The 25,950-nt window shown below is 31.2% G+C and overlaps 1 protein-coding gene across 4 annotated transcripts; it reads left to right on the top strand.

Moving 5' to 3' along the window:
- Positions 1-928: 928 nt before the first annotated feature.
- Positions 929-25,950, top strand: Gad1 (glutamate decarboxylase). 4 transcript variants are annotated; one of them, XM_011065001.2, is made up of 12 exons: positions 929-1,190; positions 2,220-2,344; positions 3,500-3,588; positions 4,223-4,313; positions 7,051-7,287; positions 13,844-14,160; positions 14,456-14,707; positions 15,364-15,431; positions 19,191-19,269; positions 20,477-20,626; positions 20,772-20,966; positions 21,089-25,950. In XM_011065001.2, the coding sequence occupies exons 3-12, from the start codon at positions 3,532-3,534 to the stop codon at positions 21,260-21,262; spliced, it is 1,620 nt and encodes a 539-aa protein (XP_011063303.1). In that variant the 5' UTR covers positions 929-1,190; positions 2,220-2,344; positions 3,500-3,531; the 3' UTR covers positions 21,263-25,950. The 4 variants fall into 4 exon arrangements, with proteins under 4 accessions (XP_011063303.1, XP_011063302.1, XP_087262452.1 ...); XM_011065000.2 differs by lacking the exon at positions 2,220-2,344; XM_087406326.1 differs by lacking the exon at positions 3,500-3,588.

Genomic DNA, 25,950 nt, shown 5'->3' with positions numbered 1-25,950 from the left:
GATATAAACTTAACATTTCAACATTGTCCTCTGATTGGTAAATCGATGACACGTTGATTACTACTTTAAAGAGAGATTTAGTCTATAAAAGAATTATATAAAGTGATCTGTTTATTGATGTTTGATTTTATTTAATTTCTAACTGATAAAAAATTTTGAAAGGCTAAAGAATGAAAGATAACTGTTTCTCTAATAACATTATTTTATATTATTTATATAATAATATTATTATTTCTTTTAGTTTTATTTTTCTTCTTCTTCTAATTATCCTTTTTTTAAAATTCTTTTTTAAAAAGCTGCAAGTAGTGCTATGATTTTATAAGACAATAAAATGATTAATGAGTTTAACAACTTGAATATTATTTTGTTTCTAAGATTATAAATAAAAAAGCTAAAATTGCAACATTTTTAACTGATAATTCTCTATGTTTTGTATCTCTACATTTAACATTTTATCGTCAAGTGCAACGACATAAAGAGTATATGACATAACTGTTGAAATATGCATGCCTTAGAAGTTTATAGACATATCTCTCAGAATTATGTTGAACGTCAATCTATCTCCATCTTTCATTGGTAGTCTGGAGATAAGATTCTTGTTTGCTGAACCCTTTTTCGTCTCAATGACCTTAGATGAATTGAATAATACACAAAAGTATAGTAACAGATAGTTCTGTCATGGAAACCACACGCGAATAGGATAAACAAAAAGATTGGAACACAAAAAAATAAATAAAAAGAAAAATTGGCATATTCGCTTTCCTTTACACTCTTCTTCCCTCTGACGTCAAAAGTGACGTTCGCTTTGGGATTGGTGAAATGGCGACACGCCCTGGTATCTACCACTGTGTTTTATCCTTCAACTCCCACCAGTCGTCTGGACACGGCCACGCCTACGTAAAAGCACCCCCGATTGGGGAGGGTGGCTGCGTAGGTTGCGCGAGATGAAACTGGGTCAGGCAGGCTCGAGGCAGGCCGAGTCAGGCCGAAGCTCGAGAGTCGTCCAGGCGTTTTCGACACGAAGCAGTCCCTTGGAAACCACCCTGAAGCCCGTCGTCGCTTTGCTACTCCGTCGGCATTTCATCCCTAAAATCTACGTTTGTTTCGGGGCAAAATCTAACCTCCGCTGAGACTATAAGTTAAGCCATCCGGCCGCATAGAAGATCCGGCGAAGAAGAAGGCAGGATTAGGTGAGTAGATGAAGGTTGTACTCTAGTAAATAAATCATTTCTTCTTACTATTTTGCAATTTTTTTGTATAAAATTGTGATGTGTGTTACAAAATTGAGGAATGTTTGATTTGTAATGTTTTATTTTGTACGTTAAAAAAAATTATGATTTATAAAATTACAAGATATGGAGTTGGAAAGAATTTGTACAGTATGTATATTTAACAAAATTATTGAAATCAAAGCAAATTAGTCAGCTAGTGATAACAAAATTTGAATGTGTATAATAATTTTGATGTATAATAATATAATAATAACTGTTGAAAGAGATTTTTTAAATAATAAACAAAAAAATTAATAAATAGAAGCAAAAAATTTTAACATTTATATATGTAAAGATAAATTTTTCAAATATTCATCATAATAATCTTTTTTCTGCAAGGATATATAATTTGCTATTTTGCTTTATAAAAATTCTTAAATTTCGAAAATTTAAAATTAAATTGTATCTACGGAAATTGTCAGAAAAAAAATTGTAGAAGCAATTAAAATGCAAAATAAGAAATAATATTAAGAACACAACACACACGTGATTTTTTTGAAAAACGGATACTTACGTAAAAACTGAAGAAGAAATTAAAATGTGAAATAAAAATAATATTGCTAAAATACACACACACACACACACACACACACAATAATGTTGCGATTTTTAAAAAATTATTAAATTAAAACACCACTTGTTACAAAAGAGGTTTATCTATTTTTTAAACTCTGTTCGAAAACTTAATATAGATTATATACACGCGTGTTTTTCTTTACTTTAAAATATAAAAAGCGTCTGTATGTTGATACAAACAAATAAATAATGACAATATATCTTAGTATGTAATATCATATATTCTTTCTTTCAATACATTCATTAATCATGCATGTTTCATAAACATTCTAATCTCTTCTTTACATTTTCTTCTAGTGCATGTTTTAATGTTATATAAAGGAATTGGTGGTCTCTTCCGGATTTTTTCCAGCTTATTTCTCATGCTTCCAGGACCGCTCTATTGATTCAGAGAGCAAAGCGATCTCTGATTGCTTGAGAAATTCAAGAAGGCTACCCTTTTAAACTTAGAACACAAAGAGCGATTTATAGTCTGAGTTCACTTACTCTACGGTTAGGTACATATTTCTAAAATAGTTAATAGCTGCGTTTATAAAAAAAAGCAACTTTGCAACTATTATATTATAAGTTTTTAATATGATTGGTTCATAATATTGATTTAAGGAAATAAGAAAAAGAACTAGTCATATTAAGTTTTACAACAGTTGCAAAGTTGCTTTTTCTGTTGAACATAACTAATGATAAACTAAATTTTATTCGTTGTATGCTCTGTTCAATTCTCACGACTTTATATGTGTGTATTATACTTATTATAAGTTCGAATTCTTTTGTCTTCCATCTGCGATAGCACCCGATTGAATATGATTGATCTGTGCTTTTTCGAAGTATTGTATTTTTACTTACTAAAATTTCCTTCTTCATTTTTTTCTAAAATTCACTTCCATAGACAATAAAAGCGACTTTTAGCATATTCAAGGATTTTTTAACCATCTTATGCACATGTTTTTATGCAATCACACACTCGATGTTATATACTATTATATTATATTATTTTATTTTTTTAATAACTTTTTATTAACTTTATTCTTTATATTTGAATAATAATTCCGTCTTTTATTTTTTTATAATTCTTTACATAATAGTATTAGTTGTTGGAATTAATTCGTAGCGTTTTTAATGAAAGAATGTTATTTATTTCACATGAGCATTAAAAAATACATTAATGAAAGTACTTCCCATCACTTGTAAAACGCTACGAATTAATTCCAACACCTAATATAATTTTTCTTTTTTTAAATTAATTTTTTATTAATTATTATTTAAATTTTCTAACGTTTATTTCTCTATATATTTTTATTTATGGTTTCAGAGAGCCTATTTTAAGTATTACTGCTTTTGCTTTAAAAACACATGTTTGATGAAAAAGAATAAATATGAGAAAAGAATAAATATGGATCGGTTAGCATGGAATTTGCAATATACTTTTCAATATGATTTTTTATGATATTTTTTAGTGGTAAAGCTTTGTGTTCTAGGAATTAATTAAAAAAGTCCACAAACTGCTCTCTGTCCATGTTTCTTCGGTCGCTCAGCCTATCGTGGTTACCACGACAATTTTCGCTTAACAATTTCGCAATCACGCTGAAACTCGCCGAAGACTCGACGCCGCAGTACGTCGTGACTGAAGCGAAATCTATTGTTGATTGTTGTAGGAACTGTTGAGGCGAGGGACACAAGCAGAGACATGGACAATGTGCAAATGATCGGCACTAAAATCACAGCGATCAAGGAATACTTATATGTAAGGCATCCACATTGCACGTCATTCATTACGTCTGCTCATTTAGATGCTCATAGAGTTCGACACATTGACAATGTCTTTATCAAATACCTTTATTTCATTATGATTATGTCCTTGTTTTTATATTTGATCGATGAAACCAATTGAAATTTACAAAGGAATATAATTCCTCAGATTCCACTCATCTTTCGAATACGTATGACATTTAAATTGTACAACACAAACCGAAACTTTTCATAATAGTACACGGAAATTATATATCTCCAATGTTTATATGTCAATGAGTGAATTGTACATATTGCATACCAGTCGATGGACATAGTGTTTGTGGAAACATTGTCGACAATGTCTATCTCTCTGATTTCAATCGTAACTACAACTAGGGATTTTTAGGCTAACCGTGTTAATTTTTTAGTTTCCAGCACACGCGATTGCCGATATTTATAACAATTAATATGGTTAATTTATATAAGTGATTTTTTAATTTAAATTAAGTTGATTAATAAATATTTCTGATCAATAAAAATTTACTTTTAATATTTGCTAGAAATTAATCCAATTAAATTAAAAATTATGTATAAGTTAAATTATGCAAAGCGTATCATAAAAGGAATGTTATTACTTTGGATTTCAGAACTTCGCACGCACGCATTCACCTACCAGACTAATGAGTTCCGAAAACACTTATTCGCTCTCTAAAGAGCATTGCAACTTAAAGTACTCGGGTAAGTGACAATTATGAGATCATTTTTAGTTAATATTTATATTAGAGTATCACTGCATGATTTTGGTAAAAAGACAAATACCTCGCGGACAACTAATAAACGTGTGATGCATGAATGCTGCTTCTCACTTATATATTAAACTACAATTGTAATAATAATAATAATAGTTGTAATATTTCATTAGCATTGTTTGGCACTCACAAAATTGATATATAAAATAAAATAAAAAAACAAATTATCAATACATTCTATGTACGCAAATCTCACGCAAACGCAGGTTTGGCTTTTTGAGAGCAAAATCAAAGAGTCACAATATTGTCCTAATTTCGTAAGGCCTGTCGGTCGGAAGGGTGCATAATAATAGAGGATTTAGAATTATTCTAAAGAGGTTGGTAGGTGCCGAGTGGCTGAGGACAGATTACACGCCACAGGGAGACGGAAGGGTTTGTCATCCTCGTCGTTCGAGAAGTGTTAGCGACCGATAACGACACGTGCGTGCTGCTTGTAGAATTGTCAATATTCAATGGATTCTTGCTTCGAAGATTAATTTTTAAACAATTAACGATCATAAATCTCGCGCGAAAACGAGAATTTAATGTAAAAACATAAGTGAATTACGTCGTAACGCGAAATCTGCGGTATTACTATGAATTAAGGTCATAATCCGGCTTATAAATCGGTGTGACTAATTGCCATGTGTAACTACCCTCAGAAGGCACTTTGATTACAGTCGAAATGCGAGGGTCTAGACACATCTGGTACCAAATAATTATACAGTGGTAGATATATCGATTCCGAGCGATACATTTGAGAAAATCAATAAAATATCACGTATAGGATTAGAATACGAAAAATTATCGCATTTAAAACTGTATATATTTGTTATATATTCGAACAGTGTATCTTTCAGAATTTCTGATATTACATATTCTAACGAAAAATATTAATTAGTAAATAGAACACAGACACCAATTAGATGTGATGCCCATAACGTAATGAAATCTTGAACGACTGCTACGGGCTTATTTGTATCTCGAAAAGTGCTATAAACCTCGAGAAAAAAGTGGAGGTCTTTGGACATTAGATTGATGGAGCTGGATTAGTTGAATCCGACCGCTGGAAGCCGGGGATTTTCCTTGTCTAACCATAGGCTCAAGGCAATTCACCATAAGTTTTCGTACGCCCTTCTTTCTTTAGTCGGCTTTTATTTAGCGTCCTTATGATCATGATTGAAAAAATACTCTTATCGATCGAAGAGCAAAACTTAAAAAAAAAAAAGTACTGGCCAAGGACGGTCTTTTGAAATTTTTATTTTTAGAAAATATTTTCTCTCGAATATTAAAGTAATTTTTGTTATATGATCAAAGATTTAATAAAATTGTTATTTAAATTTATATTAAACTAATGAAGCACAATAACGTGCTTACAATTAACAATAAACTTACAAAATTCTGGCATTCCTTTTATATAAAATGTTATCAATATATATTTTAAAATAATAGAATACAATATGTTTTTACAATATTAAAAGATATGAAAATAAAAATGTAATTGTACATTTTGTTAAGAAATCTCATTCGTACCTTACCGTCTTAAAATGCTAAATAATAATTTAAAAGCAAAGTCTCATAATATAGCTCTGCTGTTTATCCATGGGATCACCTTAATGCAATGGGAAAACGAGGGGATGGTTCACTTCATGGGATACTTTATGGTTACGTTACGATAGAAGGACAGTTCAATTTACCGAGGATTTACCACGAGCGCATTGAAATGTTGCAACGACTTTGTTCTGTCTTCATTGAATGTATGATTCAACGATCCAGAGTTAGCACACACATATACATATATATTATTAGGAAACATTGTCTTATATACTTTGCTCGCAATTGTGAAAATAATTTTGATATTTAGCATGTAAAATTTAAAAATTATATATTTGAATATTAATATAATTTTATTTATAATTTTATTAATAATTTTATAAGTTTAATGATAAATTAAGTAAGTTTAATATAGAGATAATTTAATTTAGTATAAAGATATCTTTCAGAATTTCTGATATTAATTAAATAAAGGAATAAAGCTTATATTGAAAATTATATTTATTGAAATAATTTGTATCGTGCATGATAGTGCAATAAATTGCATGCTATTGTATTAATAGACAAACATAGTGTCAAGATATCAGACAAGTTCGCTGTGAACAGAGGAGAAGAGAGAAGAAAAATATACATAAGATGGTGTCATCCCACCAAACAAGTGAGAGTGTGTCAATATAGGTCTATACTTTCAATTGTTTGATGAGGTGAAATCATTCAAATCGCGCGTTGTCTTCAAGGATGCTATCAAAAATGGTAGGTTGAATGACAGCCAAAAGGAATTTTGTCAGTGCGGTATTAATTGCTATAGTAGAAGAGATTTCACTTGATCTCAACAATTAGAGAGTTATCGTGGTTATTGCATTGTATTGCAGCTAAATTATTATATAAATATTATTCTATTTTATTTCTAAAAATTATAAAGATTAAATTTGATAATAAAATATATTATACAACAATATTATATAATAATATATAATTTGTTTCAAAAACTCATTAACGATTCAATCAAATCTATGCATGCATGATTGTGCCGCTCATTACGTGTTTTTTTATTGATGGTTATCATAAAATCATTATTTAACAAATGAACGAGACAAAGAAATCGCGCTTACAATTTTTTATTTTGTTCACAGACATTCTGCCGCATAATGCAGAGGGTTATCCGGCGACTAGAGAGTTCTTGATGAAGGTAGTGGACATCCTGTTGGACTTCGTCAAATCAACGAATGATAGAAATGCGAAGATCCTCGACTTTCATCATCCTGCCGACATGATGCGTCTACTTGATTTAGAAATTCCTGACACCGGATTGACTCTCCAACAACTCTTATTAGATTGTTCTACAACTTTGAAGTATCAAGTGAAGACCGGTAAGAATATTCAAACTATTTCTGTTTTCTTTTATATTAAAACAAATAATAAAATTTCGATCTAACATCAATCAACTTTTCAAACAACTTTTAATTCATTAACCATGTCTGTAAATGAGTTGACTGTTAGTAAAATACTTGTAATTTTGTAAGTAATATTACAAGTGTATAATATGTAATTTTAAAATCTAATAAATAATATTTAAATCTTTTCAATAATAGAGAATAAACTAATAGAAATTAGACATATAAATGTATAAATTACTTCATTGTTTTAATTACTGTTAGAGTCTTTATACTAAAAAGTAAATGTATATGCTCTAAAGAAAACAGTCGTCACATAATTATTAAAAAGTTTAATTATAACTAACTTTTTTGGAAAAAATATAATAATAAGAATAAAAGCTTGAATTTTTGAGAATAAATAAATACTAATATCAAAAATGAACAATTTTGAATTATTTTGCAAATTCAAATTTATTACAATTTTGTTATATGATACAGATAATATTTCGACTATGGTCATCTAATATATGCGTTTGTGGGAAAATTTTTATTTGAATTTTAATTGAGACGTCTTGAATGTTTCGAAACTGAAGCATTTAGCGACGTTACAAAAAAACAGATATACTTATAGGAATGTAAATATTTACGTATCAAATAATTATTCGTTCGCCGATTTTTATTACTGAAGAGCCTCTCTATTCTTTGTATTTTTATAGCTTTCTAAAATTATTTCATATGCACGCAAAAAAAACTCTTAGTAGACTTATTTTTTACTGTGTACATAAAAATATTTATGCGTCAAAATTATTCAAATTCATGTCAACGCTAAACATAAAATGCATGACGTTGAGATAGTGGACCAAAAAATACTGCAAAAAGTGAAAGCCCTATCAAGAGTAGCGTTTTAACGTTGTGCTATCGCACGTTCCTATCCCTTAGGGTGATAAGCCACATAATTTCATATTCAATTTAGCATACGCGCTCGCAAGGGTGAAGATAAGGTAGCGACAGACACTGCCAATGAAACTCGACGGCTATCGGCCAACCCTCAAAATATAGACACCGACGTCGTTTGTAATAAATGGACAGACGCACACGATAACTATAGAACAGATATTTCTGTGCCATCTCTTTTATGTCACATCCCGTATTATTGGAAATAATAAAACATCTTCTAGAAAAAGCTGCTATGTATATTTTTACTTCGTTATTTTTACACTTCTGCATAAGTTCTTTTTAAAAATATATAAGTTAATTAAAAAATTTATTTTATATGTATATTTATGTAAAGTAAAACCTTCTTCTTTTAATATTTAATGATCAACTAGATTTTGTCACATGAAAATTTTAATAACATTTTAATAAATATATAAAACAACAAATTTAGAAAGTTATAATTTAATTTTTCTACGTATATTATTTATTGTCTTTGTATGAGAATATAATTCTTTTTGATTCTTTTTGAATTTTTTTATCAATTTGGCAAATCTCTTATCATAAACTTTACACGATACAAAATAAATTATTCTTCAATCTTTTTAGTAAAACTAAGTTTACTTTAACAAAACACGAATAAAGAGAGATAAATGCATCCAATATACATAGACGAGTTTTAGTTTACAGAATTTTATTTTAATAACGTTTATCTATCGATGCGACTGAATAGCAATATAAAGGCTGGATGAAATACCAAAAGTCAACCGCGAATCTCCCAGCGTGCGAAAGTTCGCTATCTCGGTAGGATTCGATTACCAGCTTGAATGGATGGTAATGTACAATAGGACAGAGCTAACTAAACTTAGGCAGGAATCCCGTTTGTCCGCAGCCCATGTAAAAGGAATTGAGGGCCGCGTGATCATCCCCCCGTTATCGAAGGGCGCGTGCACGATACGTGCCGACAAAAACTTGTTATTAGATTATATACCACAAGATTCGGGAGCCCTTCACATATCAGGTTTGGAAGAGCGAGGGAGGGAGATCTACACTCGGCTATAGAAAAACGTTCTAGCCATGAAGAATATCAACTGATATGTATCGATGTAGAAGTCGTTCTTTTAGAAGGACGGATATATCAGAAATATGTTGAAAGGTGTCGATAACGATACGGTATCGGGAATGGTTTATGGAATCAAACCTGTTAATAGATATCGATAATAATAGTACAATTGATAAAACAATACAATCTAAACATTTAAACAAATATTAAGTAGTCACGCCTAGTCAGAAATTTTGAAAAAAAAATCGATTTTTCAAAAACTACATTTTTGAAAGTATATGTGTTATATAATCTTGGAATAGGTGACTGTGTAAGTTGAAAAATATTCAGTATAGACTGCACTTGAAATTTCGAATAAATTTTTCTCAAAAACTACTTTTTCAAAATCGCAAGATATTTGAGATACTGTTACACCTTTTATATAAATCTATACATACTCTCTCTCTTTAAAAAATTTACGAAAATTCGTTTTTTTCGTGATTATAAGCGTAGCACTTTAAGGAAAAAAATGTATTCGCAACGATAATATAGTAGTTTCTAATGCTATTCTGAAATAAAAAAATATAATAGGAAAGTAGAAATTTACAATATATAAATTAATTTAAAGTATTTAAACAATATAAACAGTGTATATTGGAAGATATTTTTATTGACAAATTGTAAATGACAATATCTCTAATCAATTTGTGATTGATTAATTTTAATGATTAAATTTTTATGATTCGTATCTTTATGTATAAATATATTCAATACATATTCATTGATAAAGTATCGTAACAGAATTCAACAAAACGTATGTTCCATATACTACAATCCACAAAACTTGTATAAACTCTAGAAATCTGTGACATATCGAAATTCCAGCTGCGTGAAAAGAAGCTGAAGGTTATCGAATTGAATATAATTCTTTTTCTAGGTCACATAACATGCATATCGAATATTATTTGATATTCGATACTTCGCGTAATCCATTTCATCTGTATTTTTATTGTTATATATGAAATAATATCTCGAATTGGATGATCTTTCTTTTATTCACAGATTACAATTGCTTGTGGAATAAAACAATTATAAAAAATTGTAACATAAAGTCACAAGTAATACAATAATACAATAACTTAAAAAATAATTAATAGATTTAATTTTCTTACATAACTACAATTCAAAATAGAATTGTTTAAATTTTTTTTTATGTTATAAATGTGATATAAAAATACCAACGTTATTGCTAACATAAGTTTGTACTATCGGGGCACTATCGGGGTGGCGAATTTCAATAGGATTGGTGTAATTAAGAGCCATTTCTACATGATTTTTCCTTAGTAGAATAGAGGGGAAACAGTAAATAGGGGCGAAACCCAGCTGCAGAGGGTACAACGCGATATAGGGATAGCGGTATTTCGCGAAGCTTTTGCACGGCAGCATCAAACTGCAGCGGAGGAATTTAAATTGATATCGATAGTTCATCGTGGAATGCGCAAATCGGTTCGTCACGGAATGCGAAAATCGCCGTATCACGTGGGAGCTATTCCGATGATGGTTTTTGTTAAAAAAGATCGAACGTATCAAGCATTTAAAATACGCAGTTCCTATTGGCAGAATAAAAGAACATTGCACCTATTTACTATAAGTTATCTGATTGGAAAGAAATAATATTATAAAATTTATCGCTATAAAATGACGTTATTAGATATTAAAATACATAATTAAATATTATGATATATTTTTCTCAAAATGTAAAATAATTTACAGAGTATTCCTATCTTTCAGTAGAAACATTTATATATTTTAGTAATAAAATAAAAGTTACAATTTTTCACAATATGAACAAAAGACGTAAAAGAAGCATATTACAATACAATATTTTGCAAAGTGCTTTATAATATAACAGCAATGCCAAGCACAATGTTACCTTCCTTATGAGCAATATGATTGATTGCGCAATATTAATGTTAAGCCCGAGTTACACACTTCGCTCCATACAAATCCTGAGCCCTATAATATATCACCGCAGCCTGCTCAAAGCAGGTTCTCCTTGCGTTTTCTCTTTTTCCCGACTATGCGAGGGCAGGAGCAAATTAGTCGGAAAATGATTCCCTGGATAGCATAATCGCTACGAAGAACCAACCGCGGTTGAGACAAATCGTTTATTGTATTGTATTGTAACAGAAAATCGAAATCTATAGATACACAGTCAATGTTAAACATTTAGTTAAACGCAAACATATGATTACAAAAGGAAATAAGATATAACCAAACATAATCTCTTTGAATTTATATTGTAAATCAGTTTATTTCACTCAAAACTCATTACATCAATCTTCGTTTCATCATCATTCTTATTCGTCCATATCCAAAAATTACGAAATTAGTAGAAATTGTATAAATAAGAAACGAAAATATCAGCTAATAATATGAGAGCAGTTAATTCAGTGTAATTTTCTATAAGAACTTGCTAGAACTTTACACAATCCTGAATTCGCGACACAAATCTACATAACGCAAAGCGGCTTATCTTGCACCAGTTGGTCGTACGTGTTTGTTTTCCTGAACGGTATATACGCGTGCAGTCGTTTGAGAGCCTCTGCAAACAATCTAGTCGAGCAGCGACGCGTGTGACGCGCAAAATGCGGGCGCTTCGGACCATCGAATCCTGTTCCACCCTTGGCTAGGACGCTATTCTGTCGCCCTGCCAGACGGGAAGAAGAGAGAAGATCGTCTTCTCGCAGACCCCTCAACCGGACGCGTGCCACGATCCACGGACCGAGATAATTACGAATAACAGTACGACAAACGGCAAATACCACCATCTGATATCGTGTTTGAGGCGATTTTCGTGCCAAACCATTGATATGCTTCAATCGATGATGGTCTATGTAACTATTTACAAAGATTATTGAAATGATCAAAACTTCTTTCAAGATGGATGAGAAAATAATGTCTATCAGGTGTTTGCAAAATGATATAAATTTTTAGAGCAGAAGTAACACAAACTGTTAGTATTATAGAGATTAAAAAGTACAAAATAAGTGGTACAATTTCGAATATGGTACAATTCTAAACAAAACAAAATTTGGATCCAATTTTCGAAGTTTAAGTTCGATAATTTTCTCATTGTATGGAGAACATTGAAGAGTACCAAACAGGAAAAAATTAAACTTGAAAAGTTGAATTCAAATCTTATTTCGTTCAAAATTGTACCATCTTCTCCTATAGCAATTATAAAGCATATAGTTAATAAGAGGAATATCATTCGTTTCGATTTATAGTTGTGATAATATTTTTTAAGCAATATTTATACTATTTTATGCACAATCGCTCCATTAATGGAATTCCTTTAATGGAAATACGTGGTCCGCGTTTGTGAAGAGAATCCTCAGACAAGAATCGGAGATTATCCTACTAGGCCTTTAACGTCGGTTCGACTTTACCACGCATCGAATCCCAGGCTGTTGCCATCAGTGAAGGGCAATGTCCGTAGCTCGTCGTGATACCACGTGTCAATCATTGCTTAAAATCAGAAAATTAAAGTGTGATTAAATAGACAAATAACGCGTTTACTTATTATTTCTCATAAACTTGTAATAATATTATCAGTGTTAAAAATTTCGATTTCTTAGATAAATGCTATTTAATATATTTAAAATAATATTTAAAATAATTTTTGCAATATCAATTTGAGATATTTAAGTCCGTTTAATGTTTTATACAACGCCTCTCATATATCAACATGTGTGAGATAAAGCATAAGATTATTGAGCACACGAGGGTCAAAGTTTTTCGATACCGGATATTCGAAGAAGTGAATCCATCATATTTCAAGGATCAAGGGATTTACGCTATCCTAAAAAAGGTGATAGTATTCGTAGGGTTCTTTTATGTGATGTCTGAGTTCCATTGATTGTTTCCGGATGAAATATGAAAGAAAATATGAGAAAATGTTTTTCTTAAATTTTGATCAATCATTTTTCTTTTCTTTGTTTGTAGCTTCTTCGCATTTTCTTCTTTTTATGAATATTTTTTAAATACTATATATGATTTAAACTAAATGAGTTTAAGGCGGAACGCAAATAGCGGATTAGAAGGCTGAAATGTCTAGGAATTTATGTCAGAAAGAGAGAGAAAATAAAGTACTCGCTCCCCTAGTTGCATCAGAAGGCTAGGCTCCCATCGAATAGAAGCATTAGGCCTGATCCTCGCGCGATGTTCAGCCGAGCGGATGACAACGTACTCGGGAAGAGCTTAAATCTCTCTCTTACCGCCTTTCCTCTTGCATGCCTTTAACTTACTCGACATTACAAGGTCGTGTGTAACACAATAAAACTTGGACACGTGCCATGTCAAAATTATTAATTACTTTGCTATTAAGAACCACTTGTCAACAATCACTGCAGTCACGATCGTCAGAATGATTGATCGGCAAAGTAGTAATTAATTTTTCGTTACATTTGCATAATTTTCGACATGGATACGCACTTTAGTGAAATTTCAATCAAATGAAATTAGACTGCGAGTTTTCTCTGAGGCAAAAAACTTTTTTCCTCTTGATTTTAGGACATCCACGTTTCTTCAACCAACTATCATGCGGTCTCGATTTAATGTCGATGGCTGGCGAGTGGTTAACTGCGACAGCCAACACAAATATGTTTACCTATGAAATCGCTCCTGTATTCATTCTAATGGAGCATGTTGTTCTACAAAAAATGCGCGAGCTTATAGGCTGGAGCGGCGGTGATTCTATTCTCGCACCAGGAGGATCTATTAGCAATCTTTACGCCTTCCTTGCGGCCAGGCATAAGATGTTCCCGTACTATAAAGAAAAAGGACTCTCTGCTATTGGAGGACAACTAGTTATGTTTACGTCCGATCAGGTTCGTGTTTGAATTTAAATGTTTAATAATGTAATTCACGATTCCCACGATTTTCAAAAATTTTCTTTACAAAATTCAGCTTTCAATAATTGTTAGCAGAAAATGAGAACTACAGAAAAATTGAGTAGTTACATATAGAGTCGTTACATATAGCGTAAAAAATATTAGATAATAAATTTGTTAAAACACTTTTTTAAAAATTAAAATTATATAAATTTCAAAAAGTTAACCTTTTATACGTCTTTATAAGAGGAAATTGATAGTTCATCAAAGCGTGAATTATTAATGCCTGCAGTGCCATTATTCTGTGAAATCATGCGCGTCCGTTTGCGGCCTCGGTACGGATAATTGCGTGATGGTGCCTAGTGACGAACGTGGTCGCATTATTCCATCGAAACTGGAGGAATTAATCCTGGAGCGTAAGGCCAAAGGTCATATACCATTCTTCGTGAATGCCACTGCAGGAACAACAGTTATCGGTGCATTTGATTCGATCCCGGAAATCGCTGATATCTGTCAAAAATACAATCTATGGCTACATGTCGACGTGAGTAACACTTCTCGGGGGAAAAAAAAAAAAAATGAAATATGTACATAATATTTAATATATATTTATCTTGTTTTTGTACATAATTATGTTCTAAAACATATAATTTTAAACGTTTGTTTGAACATCTTAATAATTATACAATGTAATATAAACGTAATATAAAACAATATTTATTTCCAAATTTTTTTTAGATATTGAGCATAAATATGTATATTAATTATCAATTAATTTTAATATTATACACAACCCATCTGGTAATAACTAAGTAGTAAATAATAAGAACATTACAAAACAGTAAATAATAAAAGAGATGTCAATTTAACTGAATAACTTCGAATTTCTACTTAAGCAGTACCGTTTCAAACTAGATGTGCTTATGCAATCAAGCTCATTCAAACACGATTTAAGCTGTAAATGCCAAACGAGTAAGAACCTTAACTTAAATAATAGATGTGGGAAGCGGCAGAAGTTACGGCATCAATACTGTATCCGCGTTACAGGGGAAGTTCAGAAAATACCGGATCTATAAGTCAGATTAAGAAGTGCTTAATGAAATCCCACATTTCGCATATCTTTTATGTTAATTTTTCTCATCATTTTTCCATCATCGAGTATTTAATCTATCGTCAAATAATCATTTATTTCTGTTCCAGGCGGCTTGGGGTGGTGGACTGCTTCTGTCGAGAAAGTACAGACATCCGAGATTGACCGGCATCGAACGGTGAGTGCTAAATTTAATATTAAAATTTATTTTGATTTATATCTTCTATTTTAATAGTTAAAAAAGTAAATAAACATAATTTGTGTTAATCATTTTTTAATTAAAATTATCATAGATAATTTATCATAGATAATTTGTCACCATTTTTCAAATCAAATATTGTTATTTTCCTATGTACGTCTTTTTATAAATGTTATGTATCTATTTTACAAATCCTTATTGCCTTATTTACAATTTTACTTACTCCCGCATCTGAATATCGCGCATATACGTTCGATGTAAGGGAGATTCTATCCACGAGTTTTATAGTTTATTGAAGCTTAGTTGGGCTTACGTATAATGGACTTCTCTAAAAAACACTTCGATGCGTATAGCATATACGGGATAAAATCAATACACTCCTTTCAAGATGGTTGTGATTCGAACGTCAGGCGCTGCAAATGATTTTACATGAGAATAGTCGAAGGCAGTCAGCCCGTAATGTATTGCTCGCATAAACCGCGATTAGCATGCTATGAGGGGTTGGCGTCAGATTATATTAGAGAATTTTTTACATTAAAAATAATTTATTATACGGGAAATTTGAACAAGTATTCCAAAGTAATGGGAAATATTATAACATATATTTTTACGTTATAAATAGATAATATATTTTTCACATATTAATAATTAAATTTTAGATTTATTATTAATTACAATATATATTAAAAATTGTGGAAAAATACAGTGATCAACCGAATGTTTTAATAGACGGAATTCAGTGCAAATTATATTTACAAAAAAATCTGCGAGAAAATGCGCAACTTGTGATTCACCTTGTATATCTGTGGACACGAATTCAACGGAACCCTTCGAGCTGTGATAGGGGTCAGGGGTACGAACGAGACATGCATGGGGTTGGCGAGATTAATCCACGATTTGCATCCAGGCGCATCTGCTCCCTCGATTCAGACAATCCCTGACCTGAAAATCGGTGTGAGAAGTCTCTAGGGAATGATTTGTGTACAGAAAGAGATGGCAATTCATCTATCAGAATATACCACAATATCTTTCAAGAATGTCGATAAGGGCATTGTATTTTATCTACGTTAAGATATAATAATAAATATATTGATAATGATATTTTTTAAATCGACAAATTCGTAATTAAAATGAATTTTTATACTTATTTTATAAACTCTTCAACATATATTTTGCTGCAAATATTTCCAATTTATCTGGAGACTATCACAGTACGAGTTTTTTTTTTCGCTATCTCGATCGTAGATGAACGTTCGTCATTTTTCTGCGTGGACTGTATTACGACGGGAACTTCCTTCCTGGAAGTCTTGATTAAAATGGCAAACGAAAGGCGCGTATAGAAAGATCCGACGCATGAGCAACAGCTGGATCAGTTCCCTGGAGCACATTTGCAGAACAGAATTCTCCTCTTATATCGACGCGCCGCGGCCACCATCGTGCCTTCCTCCGCAAGCCTGAAATAAAAGCCCATGCCTTGACAATGCCGGATTAAACTCGTACAAAGAGAACTACCTCCCTCGTTCTCGGGTTGGTCCTCTTTCTTCCTCCTCTGTTCCCTTTACATCCGCGTCCCAGATTACACAGAATCGAGAAAGAACGCTGTGATTTCTCCTTCATCGTAAAGTTGAAATGATCGCTCTTAAAAAGATAGGTCGGTGAAGACTGCGCGGGTGTATGTGAAATTCAGAGTTCGGAGTGTAGCCATTTGTTAAAAGTAGAAATTCAGAGTACTTATTCAACTTTCTTCAAGTCAATTCTGAATTCTTAATTACAAGTTTCTAGTTTCTCTTAATCTCTTTTGAGGAAGTCTAATTATTATTTAATCCTTATTATTATAGATATCGTCTACTTTCTATAGAAAATGTCTGACTTGTATTTTCATAAGACTTATCTTCTCTCTATCGTTAAAAGAATATACTTGCCGATAAGAATTAAGCATTCTATTAGCATCCCTTCGATCATTATTGAGTTGGAAGCGTAAGTTTTACGTTACCGATATAGAACATAGAACTTTCACATATATATACGTGCATTACGCTAAGGGTGTGAGTAATTAACATCCCCTGTAATATATATCAAGCGGCTTTTGGGGTTGGCACCTTGGATGAATTTAAAAGTGAATGGAGAGGCGCCGTATGCGCCAGTTTCAGCTGTGAATCGCATTAATCACTTGCTTTATACACGCTTCTCAAGTAAGGCCTGTGCGTCTTATGTGAAGAAAAAAGTTTGTACCTAATTCTTCTTTTCTATTAAATACTCCTCAATTTTCGTAAAAAGTTTATATTAAGTTTTACGTAAAAAGTATAAAGTGCTATTTTAATTTTAATTTATTACTATAATTAAGATATAAAAAAATGATAAATTACGAAATAATTTAAACAAATACTTTCTTGCCTAAATTAATATTTTCTTTTAAATAAGTTTTTTATTGCATCAATCATTTATTCAAATTTAAAATGAAGAATATTATAGAATATTTGTTTTGCTTGCCAAATTTAATATAAAAAAGTATAAATAATTATAAGTTCTTTGCAGACCGTAACAAAAAATAAAGATAAATAAAAATAGAAAATGGACGTTAATGTTAATTTTTGTATTTAAAAAATATTACATAAGAATTATATAGATTATAAGAGATCGAATTCTATTTGTTTTAAACAAATTAAAGGTTTATTTGAGTCAAACGAATAGATATGTATGTCGATTTGTAACATAAAGAAGGATGCACACGAGTGAATAATGGATAACGTCTGTTAATGACGCGAATCGCGCTTCAAGGGTGCTTCAAGAGTACCCTCGTATCATTCACAGGATGTTCAGGCAGCACGCAGGACTGGCGCGCGATAAACATGTCACTTGCCAAGTATCAAATATTTATCATAAAGCACGCAACTTATGTACTTGAAGCAAAGTTTTACAAAAAATAACACGTACCTTTTCAGTTTTCCACAAATCCCATATAATTTTATCTATGTATAGATAATTATAACAAATATTTATCACAACACTATGTTTTATTATTTGTCATATTTTTCATTGGATTTCTTTTAATTCTTTTATGCTTCAATAATTTTGCACAACATTAATCGCTAAAACAAAACCACAAATTTGGGTCGAGGAATGTGAATGTGGATTCTCACATATCACAATGCTTTTTCAAGGATTAAGAAGGGTTAGAGGTTTTTACCGTCGGAGTGGGTCTCCGAGGACCAGGGAGTTAAATCCGGTCCCGTGGCTATATTAATAGCTCTTCTCTCGAATTGATAGACCCCCTTCCGTGGACACGGCGGGAAGATAACTCATATTTTATCCCCTATTGGTTCCCGTGGGAGTGGATAAGAGTTTGACGACCAGCTGAGATCGGCTGGCTTTTTCAGTCAGCTCAGTGAAGGCTCGCTTCGACAGGTTGCTGATAAGGCAAAAGAAGAATAATTTTCTGCACTTTTCGTAAAATGTACGACTTATTTGATACACTTTTGTTATCACAGAGACCTTTCCTATAAGATAAAATTGAAGTGAGTTTTTCTTAGCATAAAGTTATACTTTGTACATTTACAAAGAAACCTAATGATATCTTTAATGTTTAGGAGAAAAACATAAATACATTATTATTTACTTTTATCGCATAAATTCCACATTTAAAAGTATACAAATTAAATATCTTTTAAAAATATAAAAATTAGATATCAAAGAAAATATGAAATTTTTGTGAAATTCCAACAATGTTTGATTTTTCAGAGCTGATTCAGTGACATGGAACCCACATAAACTTATGGGAGCTCTGCTTCAATGTTCCAGTATTCACTTTAAGGAAGACGTAAGTTACTGAAATTAAACGTTATTAATTAGATATTTTCATTAAAACAAAAAAAATCTTTAAATTATCAAAATTATAAATAATTATTATCAGTAATCTAATTCAACAGGAAATACTATAAAAAAATATTATTAATATTATTTTCTTGTTTGTGTCATTTATATATCATTCCAATTTCTGACATTTTATTTTTCCTTTTTTAATATTTTATTCTCACACGACTGAGATGTTAAGAAATAAATATCTAAAATAATAATATGCACAAATAAACAGTAACATTGCACATCCACGTTTAAGGCGTCGTACTTTTAGAAATCTTCCCTGTTTCCGAGAGCACTGAAATTCCTGCATCGCGTAAGGGCAACGAGACAACACTAGTCGCATTCCAAGGGGTAGACCTACGTGCCGGGGCGCTTGGCACTACAGGAATTTAATTAAACTAAGAGATAACATATGTTGCCGTCCGTCTACAGCGCACGCTGTCGGGGAGGGTCTATCTCCCCACGCGACTCAGTTATTGCTAACTCCGAACTTCCCCTTCGGATATTAAAATTCCGTGCACCGGCTGCCGCGAGATATCCAGGGGAGAACGCGTCGTGCTTTTGTCGGACCGCGTTGCCGTTGACGTTGAAGCGCGATGTCCAAAGGATGCTTTGTTACAACATTGACAATTGTGTTGTTTCATCTGTTGATACAGGTCTGCAAGACGCGTATATGAAAGTATTTATTTTTTTATATTTATGACTATAATAATAAAATAATTACTCCCTACTACTTGTCAGCATTAGAAGACAGTAGGCAATAATAATAATGCTTAAACATGGGAATTAAAGGATTTTTTTCTTAGCTTAAAAATACAGCATTCGTTAGTTACGTAAATCAACATTATATAAAATTCTCTAAGTGACGTAGAACATTTGTAAATAAGCGATTAAAAAATAATCTTGTCTAAAACAATGGTGGTCAATAATGGAGTGCATTGGTGCGGCATATCCGCCATTTTGTAAATTCAATATCCTGAGTATTCCTCCTCACGCGCATGTGTTGAAGTGTCGTATCGACCCAGACGGACTCGCCCTCTTCCTCCTCCGGCGACCTGTCAATCGTAAACCATGCGAAACAATTCCGGAAACGCTTCGTTATCGGAAAAATGTTATAGACACCCGTCTCTCGTACGTTGAAAGCGAGAGCTGTTTCCATTTTGCAGGGGCTACTGATCAGCTGTAACCAAATGTCCGCGGAATACCTGTTTATGACGGACAAGCTGTACGACGTGAGGTACGACACTGGCGATAAGGTCATTCAATGCGGGCGTCACAACGACATTTTCAAGCTTTGGTTGCAATGGCGCGCCAAGGTACAAAATCCATTGTTACAGAAAGGCGATTTCATGCTTTTTCATTAGGCGTCAACATTCTCCTCGGCATTATTCTCAATAACATATAGGCTGTATTTCCACAGCGATTGAAACTGGGAAATGAATCTATTACTTTATCATTTAGGGAACAGAGGGTTTCGAGAAGCACATGGATCGGCTGATGGAACTGGCGGAGTACATGGTTAGAAGGATTAAACAAATGCCCGACAAATATTATTTGATCCTCGAACCTGAATTAGTGAACGTCTGTTTTTGGTATCTACCTACGCGCGTACGAAATATGCCACATACCGCGGAGAGAATAAAAATCTTAGGCGAGGTGCGTTTGATGAATTTAAAGACATACAAAGTATAATGTCTAATAAAGCCGAACAAAGTTCAATTTTAAAAGTTTTCTTCCGAAGAAATTTTAGAATAAGAGAGAACTGTTTATGCTTCTAGATATGTCCAATTCTGAAAGGTCGCATGATGCAAGCTGGCACTCTGATGGTTGGTTATCAACCAGATGATCGACGGCCCAACTTCTTCAGGAACATCATTTCCAGTGCCGCTGTAACGGAGGCCGACGTTGATTTTCTCCTGGCTGAGATGGATCGATTGGGCCATGACTTGTAAGAAATCTGTCCATATATAGGCAATATAGGCATTAATCGTACGATGTGCAGCGATTAGCCGACTGGTACACCATATCCGTGATTTGTCTGATAATAAATGCGACACGTTCTAAAACTGTTATAAATTTCGAGGCTCAGGTCATAAAATTCAGAATCATCAATATGAACGTAAGGCATACGAAGAAATAGGCGATTGTATTATTACGATGGGAAAGAATATCCCTGGTTTTATTTTCTCTGATTTTTCCGTTAAAATGACATTACATTTTAATAACGCAAATGTCGTAAATTATTTATTTTACTTGAATAAGGTTTTATTTATTAACCAAGATTATAACTTTTTGTAAACTTTTACACATAGTGTAAAGATATCAATTTCTAATTAATTTAGTATCTATTTAAATTTCATTAGACTGAGCAAGGAAAACACTTCTTGTGAATTCTTTAGACTATTATACATTTATCCGTGAACATTCATTCATTGTTTTATAACATGTTTTATAAAATATAATGAATCGATATAGTTTATATACTATAGTTCATTAGTTCATTAGAAGAATAATTTAATTTGACTCATTATTGAATAGAAAAGGCGATGATATTAATGAAAGATTGATGTGTAGTTAAACGCTTCTTTATTCTGCGACCAGTTTGCAGCAGCTACCTGCACGTCGAAAAATATACATAGTATATAAGTTTTCTAGATTTAAACGAAATACACGGCATATCCAAAAAACGAAGTTATGAGTCAAGTTACAAAGTTAAAGATGCTTCCGGCCGTAAGCTATGCAGATTTGTTATTTTTTTGCTGCTCGATGCGCGATAATATTTATGCAAGTGATAAAATATTGATCACTCATTAATCGAAGCAATAATAGTGTACATCTGCTTTCCAAATGAAACATTTAAATAAAAATTTTCATCTTGAAACGCGGATTAGGATGTCGTTCAAAATTTATATATTGAAAATTTTATTTTAATGTGTATACTACTTTTGTGCATGACATATCAAATTACTTTTGATAAATTTAGTATAAAGTTACAAATAATCTCTCGTCTTTAAATTTATAAAAGAATGTTTTCTTCTTGCAAATATTTTATATATTTACGAACATGTTAAATTAAATATATTTAATTTGTTAACTAATTTTTGTACAGTTTATTTGAAGATTCTATATACCATTTACTGTGTCTTACGCTCTTATTAAGCTTTCCTTTTTGTCCATTGCTTATTAAATGTCTCAAATATTTTTGAAATCCTTAATAGTTAAAATTATTAAATTATTGTTACGTAGGTAAAATTATTTGACAAGCTTGCTAAAAATTATACACAATTAATTAAAGTCGAAAAAAATAAATTCCCACGCATTCAAATAAAAATATTTACTATAATTTAATCAGAATCTGCAATTTGTCCATAATACACTGAAACGAAAGCAAGTATGTTTTCTGACTGTGTGAAAATCCGTTTAGAATGTAAATTGTAAGCACTGTGGCTAATCTGTTGGAATTTAAATGTTGCTCTGTCCCCATTGTACGATTTGCAACGAATCGTCAGCCAATAGCTACGGAATAGAAAATTTCTATCGCCGTAGCGTTAGGGATAGATAGCACAAATATGACATTATTTTCCATAGAAAATAGATTTAACACCGGATGTTATTCTGTTGGAATATTGACGAAGTTTATAATTTATCGATTGTTTGCGAAGACAACGTTACGAGATGGACTTCATCTATTATATACAAAAATATATGTATATTATAATTTACTGTTAAACAATTCTAATTGAAAGGAGAGTATTAATATATATTTAATATAGATATATAAAAAAAAGTATAAATATATAAATATATCAAAACATATATTTAGTGTTGAAATTTTAAGAATACAAAACACAAACCCATGAAAGTACATGCTTTTTCGAATATTCGCGAACGGTTGTCATTTTTTATAATTAGTTCGATTCTGTTAGAAATTTGTAATATTATTCAAACGTCATAAACACACTATTGAAAGTAATGATTGCACATCACAATAAATTGTGCAATGCAACAATTATTTTCAATATTCTCTTATATTAATTTCCAAGAAAGTATAATCTGTAATTTTCTGATATTTATTGATGATAATTCATTTCCTTTTATTTCGTGAGCATTATTTGAAATTATACAAATAATAGATACGTACTATAAACACAGTAAATTTATTACGAATGACGATCACAAGCGTTTCGATCTGTTTGACACTTGCAATAGAACAATTCTATAGATTTCGATTCACTCGCCAATAACAAGAAAAAGACATTTAAGTAAGTAATATGAAATATCTAGATGTAACTACACAATTATAAGTGTATTTATGTACACACGCATCTTCGAATCACACCGTGTTTCTTTTCTGTTCTGACGACTGCCGTGCCGTAGCGACAGTTAATTGAGTTTAAACAAATATATTTAAATGGGGAACCGCAGTTAGTGCCGGGATTAAATTAATACAGGATTATTCGAAGTAGAAAACAATCGATATATCCTGTTACTTGTAATTTAATGCCAAAGATGTTATTCCTATGTACTTAAATGAAAGCGCTTGTGGCTGATGGATTATAGCGGGTGATGTCAATTCAATTTGAAACGTTTATAATGTGTAAAATATAAAGCGCATTATACATATATGCTGAACTCTGCCTCAATGAGACAAATAAATATAAAATTCATTAAAAAGAAAGTAATTTATTATGTAGTGTGTTGATACTTTTAGGTAAAAAGAAAAATAAAAGATTTATTTTTCTTTATTTAAAATATATTCATCCTTTATCTGCTCTTATATAAAATTTGTATATAAAAGGTCATTAATAAGAATTTTTATTGCCATTTGAAATAAGAATATAAACATTTTTTTAATATGATAATTTTTTATATTACGTAGAAAATATAAAAGTTTTTATAAAGTAGTTTTTAAACAAATTACAGCTAATGTTGCCAAAATTTGGAGTTAAAATTAAATTGTATTTGTTGATCCAGAGTTCAAGCAATTTATTTGCAATCACTGTGCGCCAAAGAAGGGACAAAATGTATTTTTCGAGAAGAAAATTAATTAAATGATTCACATCTGACCAGTAAACCGATACCTGTAAAAAAGAATTCTATCGAATTATTGTTAATTATTATTCATAATTCTATCGGCGTTGCGAGTTTTTTTAGATATAGTTGTTGGCACTGCCGACATAGTAATCAATGCTACTCATAAACGAATTTCTCTCGTAATTACACACGTCTTATTAATTCCCGTGTAAATGATCGTTTTTTAAGCGAAGAGTGATATATTTGTACGGAAATACTCGTCCCTGTAGACTCCTAATTAATTTGCTTATATAATTAGCAGATATACTGATACGTTTGGTATCGTATTTTCCGTAATATTTTTACGCATATTTGCAGTTTAATGTCAGTATAATAGATATTAGAGTAATAATATTAATGTAGTAAAGTATTAAAATATCAATTTATTAGATAAATTACACTAATAAAAATTTAGAATTGCAAATGTTATATTAATTTTTTGTAGATAATCAGTAAATCATATTATAAAAAAATTTGTACATAAAATGCCATTTAATGCGTGTGAATATTTTACATATTGTTGGCGCGATATAAAATTTTTTTTTTAATAAATATTTAATTCTTATATATAATATTGTGCATATATACTGAGAAAAAATTTATTAAATCTTAACATATTTTTTTTCAATAATACTAATTTAATATTTACTTACGTCAGTAAATAAATTGACTCAATAAAAAAATGATAATTGAAATTAATGATTCCTGTATTAAATAAACATATGTTTAAATTTAATAAAAATCTGGTACTATTCAAACAAATATTTATTAAAATTTAGTACATTTTTTTCAGTGTAACATATATTTAAATATCATGTAGATTTTTAAAACTGCACGATTTACATTTTTGTACAATGCACTTTTACCATATGTGCCATCTCCTGTATTTATAACATATATGTCATCACTCCGCTTTTATAACATATATGTTATATTACACATATTAAATCTCATTATTATTATATGTTTAAAGCACTGTGCTATTTATAAATTTGTTTTGCCTTTTTCGACGGTCTACATCGACGAGAAATACGTATGTATGTATGTATGTATTCAACTAAATCTTTTACTTCAATTGTGTTAACGAAGTAAAATATTGTCTCATTCTAATAAATGTCATTAATATGACTAAGTTCTTTTACTGGCGATTTATCGCGCCGACTTTAGAAGTCGTCAATCTCATTAATTATTAGTCTAATTATTAGTCTAAGTTGATAAACGAAGCAAAGCAACAACAAAGTCCCACGTCTTCCAAACGATGAGAGTATTGATTAGTGATTTAGCGAAGAAAACCTCGAAATATAATACTTTCGAAGGGAAAGCTGTCCTCGTATACTGTAATGAGAAATACATTTATATATATATATATACATACATAGAAAAAATATATATGTACATGCGTGTGCGTAAGATGTCGTTGATATGTGAACGAGAAGCGAAAGTCAAGAGTATGTGCGGCGATGTAGGATCTTTGCTAGCACATAACTGTTGTTCGAATATCGCCTACACCTAATTGCCCTTATTATCCACTGTATATCAATGTCTAATAAACTGCTGTTATCCCAAA

This window comes from Acromyrmex echinatior, chromosome 5 (genome assembly GCF_024713525.1).
Source record: "Acromyrmex echinatior isolate Ae372 chromosome 5, ASM2471352v2, whole genome shotgun sequence".
Taxonomy (NCBI): domain Eukaryota; kingdom Metazoa; phylum Arthropoda; class Insecta; order Hymenoptera; family Formicidae; genus Acromyrmex; species Acromyrmex echinatior.
This window is presented reverse-complemented; position numbering and strand designations above follow the sequence as displayed.